Source organism: Neolamprologus brichardi, chromosome 9, assembly GCF_056152115.1.
Source record: "Neolamprologus brichardi isolate AB-2024 chromosome 9, ASM5615211v1, whole genome shotgun sequence".
In the NCBI taxonomy this organism is placed as follows: domain Eukaryota; kingdom Metazoa; phylum Chordata; class Actinopteri; order Cichliformes; family Cichlidae; genus Neolamprologus; species Neolamprologus brichardi.
Genome location: NC_142112.1, coordinates 40,448,059 through 40,459,057, shown reverse-complemented (window position 1 = coordinate 40,459,057; position 10,999 = coordinate 40,448,059). Strand labels below are relative to the sequence as shown.

General features: G+C 40.8%; 1 protein-coding gene across 1 annotated transcript; it reads right to left on the bottom strand.

Moving 5' to 3' along the window:
• Positions 1-831: 831 nt before the first annotated feature.
• On the bottom strand, positions 832-9,476 carry LOC102778777 (ribonuclease inhibitor-like). The gene is made up of 5 exons (XM_087845721.1): positions 9,469-9,476; positions 7,738-7,914; positions 4,795-4,968; positions 1,838-2,032; positions 832-913 (listed from the first exon to the last, which is right to left on the bottom strand). The coding sequence occupies exons 1-5, from the start codon at positions 9,474-9,476 to the stop codon at positions 832-834; spliced, it is 636 nt and encodes a 211-aa protein (XP_087701847.1).
• Between the last annotated feature and the right edge of the window lie 1,523 nt (positions 9,477-10,999).

Here is a 10,999-nt window from a genome sequence, read left to right as displayed (position 1 = left end):
CGAGGAAATGAGCAGAAGGACTTTGGAGCCTGTTGGATTGAAGCTTTCACAGAGACGTGTTTGACTGGACACCACCAGGACAGACTTTTAATCCCAGGATTTGGATGAGCTTCCTGTCTTTATGTTCACAAATGATGCTTTAACTCTGTGACTGTCCTGGAACAGCAGTATGGTTACGTCCTTTCGACCTGAGTTTCCACAGCTCTTATAACAGTAGTGTACATTCACATGCAGCCACACGCTGCCTCTGCTTCAGCTCGTTTATGAAGCACAAACTGCAGGAACCAAACTCAGACTGGCTCATTTCAATCATGTCTGCTTACAAAGACACTTTGAAACTCTTATCAGTATGTTTCCTGTCCTACTAGGAGGGATCAAACTCTGGACCTTTGTTGTGGATCAGTGAAAGATGCTTAGAAATCCCTCCTGCTGCCTGAGCTTGAACATCATCAGCACTTTAACACTGAGCAGAGGGACGTGGAAAAGGCCTTCTGTCTTTATCCTACTGAACTGTTTCATTATGTGGGCTGAAGAAAACACAGTTGTAGACTATATTTATATGAAACATGTATATTTAATGCATTTGAACCATATTTAATGCATATTACAGGATGTAACAGCTGCATATGTGTCAACAATAATGGCTTTGATTTTGCCCCCTAAGAACATTTCTGTAGCTCCGCCCCTGCAGCAAACGTGTGTGAAAGCAGCCACGGCCCGCTCCTCCATGGTTTCATTCTTCATCTCATACTGAACACACACACTTTGTAGGGATCATCAGTACTTTGACTGTTTCTCAGGTTAGCTTCAGGTTAGCCATTTAGCATATCTCTAGTCTGAGTCACAGAGCGTCACATGACGTGACAGAAGCTGATTGGTCAGCTGCAGTGATGGAGCAGCATTAATGATGATGCTGTAGAACAACAGGAACACGGGGATATCAGACTGTTAGTGGGTTGAGTCATTCCTGCTGCACTGTTTGTCCTTCTTATTGAAGTGACCTGCTGAGAGCTCACACTGTTCTCTGTAGAAATGATGTCAGTCTGACTCGTCACATGTTTGGAGGCGTGTTTGATGTTTGCTCTTCTGGAAACTCTCAGTATCAAATATGGACGATGCAAAGGAGACACGCTTCAGTCTGTATGGACCTGTTTCTGTAGCTGCCACCATCATTCTACATGTTTGTACATCAGCTGATCAAATCCTGTCTGCTGTCTTCATTTATTACTCTTCACCTGCTTCACTGTCACTGTGTGGGCGGAGCTGCCTGAGCCCCGCCCACACAGACACAGCTGCTCTCTGGAGCAAAACTTCTGCTTCATCTCCGCCTCTTTTCTTCATCCTCCACCTCTCTTTTCTCTTCTTCAGTGTTCTGCAGCCACGGAGCCTCACAGCTGTTAGCACGCCCATACCTGAGCAGCTAGCATTACCCAGCATGCCGTGCAGCAGTGTCAGTTTGTAAATGTGCAAGAATTCCTGCTGTGTGCCGTAACCTTTGACCTGCTAAAGACAGTCAGCTGTGGATTATTCATTGTTGTGTCTGATACTTAGAACTGTGAGGAAGAAGCTACACAGTTAATCAGGGTCCCCTCTCTCTGAATCAGGAAAGGTGGGCAGGCCGCGTGTGGGCCGCGGGCCATACGTTGAGTCTCACTGTTTGAAATGTGAACATTGTTCTGCTGCAGTCAATGGACTAAACCAGAGAAGAAGAAAACAGACTTTACCATGAAGATCCTCAGTGTGGATCAGTATAATATCAGCCTGATGTCTGCAGTTTAGTGTCAGCACAACTTTCACATCATATTCATCTCAGCACAACTAAAACATGCTGACTGACCTCAGAGTTTCAAGTTTACATCCTGGACTCTCCAGGAAACCACACAGATGCTTCACTCCTGGATCCTCCAGGTTGTTGTTGTTAGTCGACGACGAGCTATTACTCAGGTCCAGCTGTCTCAGATGGGAGGGGTTGGACTTCAGTGCTGCTGCCAGATAATTACAGCTGATCTCTGACAAATCACAGTTCTCCAATCTGTATAAAGAATGAAAGATGTCAGTTTATTAGACAAAGTGCTTGAAATCATTCAGTGTTTCATCATCTGTTCAGAGCTGAAGAAGGTTCAGAATGTAGAAGTTTTGAAAATGGAAACTCCAAACAGCTGAAGCCAACAGGAAGCAGCTTCAAACAAACACAACAAGAAAAAAAACTCTGAATCTTTCACATTAAAGTCGTACATTTCTCATAAAAACAGGACAAAGACTTGAAAAAGTCGTGTTTTTCCTTCCAGGAACCACATGGCTTCACTTTTAAAGGTGAAGTGTGAAAGAAATGGACATATTTGAAGTCCAACACCTTTTTCCAGTCACATTATTAAAGCAGACAAACTAAAAGCTCATTTTCATTCCAACAAGTCATCTTCTGACCTGGACTAACAACACTGGTCTCTATGTGCAGCTGGCTGTGAGACCAGTGCTCAGGGAGCGTATACAAAGTGCAACACTGAAAGAACATCACACACTCATTTGCTTCCATCACACAAACATCTACTGTCATTATTGTCACCAAACTCTGTGGATCCTTTATTGCAAATTCAAATGGGATCAAATGGTCAGACAAAAGAGGGTTATGAGGAAATATGATGAAATGTTGTGTATTAGCAGCAAGTTATTGAATCATTTTCCTCAGAAACCGAACAAAACGATTGAGAAACATGTTTTTACAAACTCAGTGTTGGACTTGGATCAGCAGGATAAGCTGATGTTTAAAGGCATTTGAGTCTCGCTGTATGAGAGTCCAGTTATTACTCAATATTTATGGATGATGTTCTTTCAGTGTTGCACTTTGTAGACGCTCCCTGAGCCTCACAGCCAGCTGCACATGGACCAGCTGACATTACCCAGCATTAGAGGCGGCTGTAAAAAATTCATGTTCCCATTTAAATGGTTTTAATTTGAATAAAACGATGTTGATTCATTCAATCCTGAATCGATGTTTAATATAAATGTATTTTGCCAGAATCTCAGCTTAAAGCTCACAAACTATTTCAACAAGCACTGTGCTGCCCTCACGACACGTGACCATGTGAAGCTCGACACCCAGCGAACAAAATCTCAAAACAAGGCTTGCTTTTCTTGATTTTAATGAAGATCTTTTTAAGCCTTTCCTCTCTCAAGGCTTCTCCTTGCTATTTCTTATTTGTAACTGAAATATACAGAAAGTGAAAATAAATAGCTAGCTACTACACATCTTAATGACAAACTTAATGATTAGCCTAGCTTAACACGTGCGTTACATTAGCATCGCAGTTCACTCCAGGTAAACACATATAAAAGTTGTTTCTGAACACATTAATACTCACAAAGACGAACGTTTCCCAAGGTACAAGCGTGTAGGGCACTCTTAGCGTGTACATGAACTCGTTCACTCTTTTAATACTTCCGAAGCACTTTTCACAGCATTAACGGAGAAAATACGTCAAAGATATGCGAATGATCAGAGCGCTCCCTCGCTCCCATTTCCGCACATACAATACAAAGATCGCTTGTCGTTACGAGGACTCACTCTGAGCAAAATTCGAACCCAGACATTGTAGCCGTTTTTAGCATGAATTACTTATAATATTTCTTAACTTTGAACTTATTTATCACTTTGCTTATGTAACTTAATCAGACTATGCACTAACTACTGACTTTTAACCAAAAGCCATAACAAGCAGCAAACAGCTAAAACAGTAATTGAGAGCAGCTAAACACACAAAGATGGAAACACAGAGCGTGGATCGTTCACTCGACGGCACGTACACGGACACGCCGTCGGGGCTGAAAGTGGACAGCTCACAGATCCTGAAGCTGCAGGTTTCATCTGTCTCCAACCAAAACTGAGTGAAGCAGCAGCAAAAGAAGATCCAAACTCTGCTTCACGTTTGATAAATATGCTCATGAATTCTCTCTGACTTTGGCTGTTCCTGCCTGCACAGCTCTCTCTCTCTCAGTGTACTCCAAGAACAGCTTCAAACATCTGTTTCTGCATCATTCACTGTTTATTAGCCACCAGTCTGCTGTTGTGTTCAGTGCTGTCGGCCTCTGACAGTAAAGCCTCATTTCTGCTGTTCCATGGAAACTTTTTAAAATCATGACAGATTACAAACTCTCAGCTGTGTCTGTAATCAAACCTCTGTAACTTTGCTTCACTTCAGCAGCATCAGCTCATGTTCACATGTTGATTCATGGTTTGCTTCAGTTTTTGATGGACTGCAGAAGATTTTGAAGGTTATCTGCTATAAAAAGCCAGAAGAGGAAAATCTGCTTCATGTGTTTCTGTTTGATCCTCAGTGACTTTGACACAAAGGCCTCTGCTGTGATGATCACACCTCTGATCAAGTCTCACAGTGTCACAACTGATCAATGATCAGAGTTAGAATATTTCTGACTGTCTGCTGTGTGCCGTGACCTTTGACCTGCTAAAGACAGACAGCTGTGGATTATTCATTGTTGTGTCTGATACTTAGAACTGTGAGGAAGAAGCTACACAGTTAATCAGGGTCCCCTCTCTCTGAATCAGGAAAGGTGGGCAGGCCGCGTGTGGGCCGCAGGCCATACGTTGAGTCTCACTGTTTGAAATGTGAACATTGTTCTGCTGCAGTCAATGGACTAAACCAGAGAAGAAGAAAACAGACTTTACCATGAAGATCCTCAGTGTGGATCAGTATAATATCAGCCTGATGTCTGCAGTTTAGTGTCAGCACAACTTTCACATCATATTCATCTCAGCACAACAAAAACATGCTGACTGACCTCAGAGTTTCAAGTCCACATCCTGGACTCTCCAGGAAACCACACAGATGCTTCACTCCTAGATCCTGCAGGTAGTTGTATTTCAGGTCCAGCTGTCTCAGATGGGAGGGGTTGGACTTCAGTGCTGCTGCCAGATAATCACAGCTGATCTCTGACAAACCACAGCTCCCCAATCTGTATAAAGAATGAAAGATGTAAGTTTATTAGACAAAGTGCTTGAAATCATTCAGTGTTTCATCATCTGTTCAGAGCTGAAGAAGGTTCAGAATGTAGAAGTTTAGAAAATGGAAACTCCAAACAGCTGAAGCCAACAGGAAGCAGCTTCAAACAAACACAACAAGAGGAAAAACTCTGAATGTTTCACATTAAAGTCGTACATTTCTCATAAAAACAGGACAAAGACTTGAAAAAGTCGCGTTTTTCCTTCCAGGAACCACATGGCTTCACTTTTAAAGGTGAAGTGTGAAAGAAATGGACATATTTGAAGTCCAACACCTTTTTCCAGTCACATTATTAAAGCAGACAAACTACAAGCTCATTTTCATTCCAACAAGTCATCTTCTGACCTGGACTAACAACACTGGTCTCTATGTGCAGCTGGCTGTGAGACCAGTGCTCAGGGAGCGTCTACAAAGTGCAACACTGAAAGAACATCACACACTCATTTGCTTCCATCACACAAACATCTTCTGTCATTATTGTCACCAAACTCTGTGGATCCTTTATTGCAAATTCAAATGGGATCAAATGGTCAGACAAAAGAGGGTTATGAGGAAATATGATGAAATGTTGTGTATTAGCAGCAAGTTATTGAATTATTTTCCTCAGAATCCAAAGAAAATGATTGAGAAACATGTTTTTACAAACTCAGTGTTGGACTTGGATCAGCAGGATAAGCTGATGTTTAAAGGCATTTGAGTCTCGCTGTATGAGAGTCCAGTTATTACTCAATATTTATGGATGATGTTCTTTCAGTGTTGCACTTTGTAGACGCTCCCTGAGCCTCACAGCCAGCTGCACATGGACCAGCTGACATTACCCAGCATTAGAGGCGGCTGTAAAAAATTCATGTTCCCATTTAAATGGTTTTAATTTGAATAAAACGATGTTGATTCATTCAATCCTGAATCGATGTTTAATATAAATGTATTTTGCCAGAATCTCAGCTTAAAGCTCACAAACTATTTCAACAAGCACTGTGCTGCCCTCACGACACGTGACCATGTGAAGCTCGACACCCAGCGAACAAAATAGACGAGATCTCCACACAAGGCTTGCTTTTCTTGATTGTAATGAAGATCTTTTTAAGCCTTTCCTCTCTCAAGGCTTCTCCTTGCTATTTCTTATTTGTAACTGAAATATACAGAAAGTGAAAATAAATTGCTAGCTACTACACATCTTAATGACAAACTTAATTATTAGCCTAGCTTAACACGTGCGTTACATTAGCATCGCAGTTCACTCCAGGTAAACACATATAAAAGTTGTTTCTGAACACATTAATACTCACAAAGACGAACGTTTCCCAAGGTACAAGCGTGTAGGGCACTCTTAGCGTGTACATGAACTCGTTCACTCTTTTAATACTTCTGAAGCACTTTTCACAGCATTAACGGAGAAAATACGTCAAAGATATGCGAATGATCAGAGCGCTCACTCGCTCCCATTTCCGCACATACAATACAAAGATCGCTTGTAGTAACGAGGTCTCACTCTGATCAAAATTCGAACCCAGACATTGTAGCTGTTTTTAGCATGAATTACTTATAATATTTCTTAACTTTGAACTTATTTATCACTTTGCTTATGTAACTTAATCAGACTATGCACTAACTACTGACTTTTAACCAAAAGCCATAACAAGCAGCAAACAGCTAAATCAGTAAATGAGAGCAGCTAAACACACAAAGATGGAAACACAGAGCGTGGATCGTTCACTCGACGGCACGTACACGGACACGCCGTCGGGGCTGAAAGTGGACAGCTCACAGATCCTGAAGCTGCAGGTTTCATCTGTCTCCAACCAAAACTGAGTGAAGCAGCAGCAAAAGAAGATCCAAACTCTGCTTCACGTTTGATAAATATGCTCATGAATTCTCTCTGACTTTGGCTGTTCCTGCCTGCACAGCTCTCTCTCTCTCAGTGTACTCCAAGAACAGCTTCAAACATCTGTTTCTGCATCATTCACTGTTTATTAGCCACCAGTCTGCTGTTGTGTTCAGTGCTGTCGGCCTCTGACAGTAAAGCCTCATTTCTGCTGTTCCATGGATACTTTTTAAAATGATGACAGATTACAAACTCTCAGCTGTGTCTGTAATCAAACCTCTGTAACTTTGCTTCACTTCAGCAACATCAGCTCATGTTCACATGTTGATTCATGGTTTGCTTCAGTTTTTGATCGACTGCAGAAGATTTTGAAGGTTATCTGCTATAAAAAGCCAGAAGAGGAAAATCTGCTTCATGTGTTTCTGTTTGATCCTCAGTGACTTTGACACAAAGGCCTCTGCTGTGATGATCACACCTCTGATCAAGTCTCACAGTGTCACAACTGATCAATGATCAGAGTTAGAATATTTCTGACTCTGCTGTGTGCCGTGACCTTTGACCTGCTAAAGACAGTCAGCTGTGGATTATTCATTGTTGTGTCTGATACTTAGAACTGTGAGGAAGAAGCTACACAGTTAATCAGGGTCCCCTCTCTCTGAATCAGGAAAGGTGGGCAGGCCGCGTGTGGGCCGCGGGCCATACGTTGAGTCTCACTGTTTGAAATGTGAACATTGTTCTGCTGCAGTCAATGGACTAAACCAGAGAAGAAGAAAACAGACTTTACCATGAAGATCCTCAGTGTGGATCAGTATAATATCAGCCTGATGTCTGCAGTTTAGTGTCAGCACAACTTTCACATCATATTCATCTCAGAACAACTAAAACATGCTGACTGACCTCAGAGTTTCAAGTTTACATCCTGGACTCTCCAGGAAACCACACAGATGCTTCACTCCTGGATCCTGCAGGTTGATGTTTAAGCCCAGGTCCAGATGTCTCAGATGGGAGGGGTTGGACTTCAGTGCTGCTGCCAGATAATCACAGCTGATCTCTGACAAACCAATGCACCTCAATCTGTATAAAGAATGAAAGATGTAAGTTTATTAGACAAAGTGCTTGAAATCATTCAGTGTTTCATCATCTGTTCAGAGCTGAAGAAGGTTCAGAATGTAGAAGTTTAGAAAATGGAAACTCCAAACAGCTGAAGCCAACAGGAAGCAGCTTCAAACAAACACAACAAGAGAAAAAACTCTGAATGTTTCACATTAAAGTCGTACATTTCTCATAAAAACAGGAAAAAGACTTGAAAAAGTCGTGTTTTTCCTTCCAGGAACCACATGGCTTCACTTTTAAAGGTGAAGTGAGAAAGAAATGGACATATTTGAAGTCCAACACCTTTTTCCAGTCACATTATTAAAGCAGACAAACTACAAGCTCATTTTCATTCCAACAAGTCATCTTCTGACCTGGACTAACAACACTGGTCTCTATGTGCAGCTGGCTGTGAGACCAGTGCTCAGGGAGCGTCTACAAAGTGCAACACTGAAAGAACATCACACACTCATTTGCTTCCATCACACAAACATCTGTCATTATTGTCACCAAACTCTGTGGATCCTTTATTGCAAATTCAAATGGGATCAAATGGTCAGACAAAAGAGGGTTATGAGGAAATATGATGAAATGTTGTGTATTAGCAGCAAGTTATTGAATCATTTTCCTCAGAAACCAAACAAAATGATTGACAAACATGTTTTTACAAACTCAGTGTTGGACTTGGATCAGCAGGATAAGCTGATGTTTAAAGGCATTTGAGTCTCGCTGTATGAGAGTCCAGTTATTACTCAATATTTATGGATGATGCTCTTTCAGTGTTGCACTTTGTAGACGCTCCCTGAGCCTCACAGCCAGCTGCACATGGACCAGCTGACATTACCCAGCATTAGAGGCGGCTGTAAAAAATTCATGTTCCCATTTAAATGGTTTTAATTTGAATAAAACGATGTTGCTTCATTCAATCCTGAATCGATGTTTAATATAAATGTATTTTGCCAGAATCTCAGCTTAAAGCTCACAAACTATTTCAACAAGCACTGTGCTGCCCTCACGACACGTGACCATGTGAAGCTCGACACCCAGCGAACAAAATAGACGAGATCTCCACACAAGGCTTGCTTTTCTTGATTTTAATGAAGATCTTTTTAAGCCTTTCCTCTCTCAAGGCTTCTCCTTGCTATTTCTTATTTGTAACTGAAATATACAGAAAGTGAAAATAAATTGCTAGCTACTACACATCTTAATGACAAACTTAATGATTAGCCTAGATTAACACGTGCGTTACATTAGCATCGCAGTTCACTCCAGGTAAACACATATAAAAGTTGTTTCTGAACACATTAATACTCACAAAGACGAACGTTTCCCAAGGTACAAGCGTGTAGGGCACTCTTAGCGTGTACATGAACTCGTTCACTCTTTTAATACTTCCGAAGCACTTTTCACAGCATTAACGGAGAAAATACGTCAAAGATATGCGAATGATCAGAGCGCTCACTCGCTCCCATTTCCGCACATACAATACAAAGATCGCTTATGACGATGAGGTCTCACTCTGATCAAAATTCGAACCCAGACATTGTAGCTGTTTTTAGCATGAATTACTTATAATATTTCTTAACTTTGAACTTATTTATCACTTTGCTTATGTAACTTAATCAGACTATGCACTAACTACTGACTTTTAACCAAAAGCCATAACAAGCAGCAAACAGCTAAAACAGTAAATGAGAGCAGCTAAACACACAAAGATGGAAACACAGAGCGTGGATCGTTCACTCGACGGCACGTACACGGACACGCCGTCGGGGCTGAAAGTGGACAGCTCACAGATCCTGAAGCTGCAGGTTTCATCTGTCTCCAACCAAAACTGAGTGAAGCAGCAGCAAAAGAAGATCCAAACTCTGCTTCACGTTATATAAATATGCTCATGAATTCTCTCTGACTTTGGCTGTTCCTGCCTGCACAGCTCTCTCTCTCTCTCAGTGTACTCCAAGAACAGCTTCAAACATCTGTTTCTGCATCATTCACTGTTTATTAGCCACCAGTCTGCTGTGTTCAGTGCTGTCGGCCTCTGACAGTAAAGCCTCATTTCTGCTGTTCCATGGAAACTTTTTAAAATGATGCCAAATTGGAAAACACTGAGCTGTGTCTGTAATCAAAGCAGAGATGGAACGATTCCACTTTTTATGTCCGATATCGATATGAATCCAATATAGTCGATTTTATAATCAAACGTTTTTTTAATATCTTGCTGCATTTTGTATAAGTTCATACTCAAGTTTAAAAATCTAAACAGTAAAGCTGTTCTGTTATACCTGTGTGCAAAAACACACTGCAGCCAAAACATTAGACAATACTGATCTTTGTATTTAAACTTTTATCAGAACTTTCAATCTAAGTATTTAAAGTAATATTCAAAAGTCATTAAATGCAGTTTTATGAAGATTTTAAAAAGTCTTTGGTTGTGAATAAAAGAAGTGCAACATCAGCACAAAATAATGTTTCTATTGAACAACACAAACAGGTTGTAGAATGGAGCCTTTTATACTTACAGCTGAAGAGAAACAACATGCAGCCGGCTCTTTTTAGAGAGCCGGCTCTTTCAGCTCTGAACCGGCTCTTCAGGTTGTTTTGTTGCTTTCATTAATTTATTATTAACAATAATATAAAATTATGCACAAAAGGAATTACTAATGTAAAAACAAAAGTGGTTTTATTTATACATGTTTATATATAAATATATGCGGTGGCCCCTAGAGACAAAGCACGTACAAACTCCAAAACACATTTCTAGCATGAACTGAACTTCCAAAGCAGAGCTACTAGATCACTTAAATTACACAATTGAAAGCATGTGTGTATATTTTGTGTATTTATACACAGGCACTCATATATATTCAAATAATTTAAAAAAAAAGTTCATTTACCTGTTACTACCACACACTAAATCCGGTCATCGGTACTTGCTGGCTTGTGTAGCCACTAGGTAACAAAAAGCTCAACACTGCCCCCTTTGAGTTTTGTATTTACTGGTACATGTACTTCTGAGTTTGTATGTGCTTTGTCTGTAGAGGCCACCATAAATATACTTTTATTTATT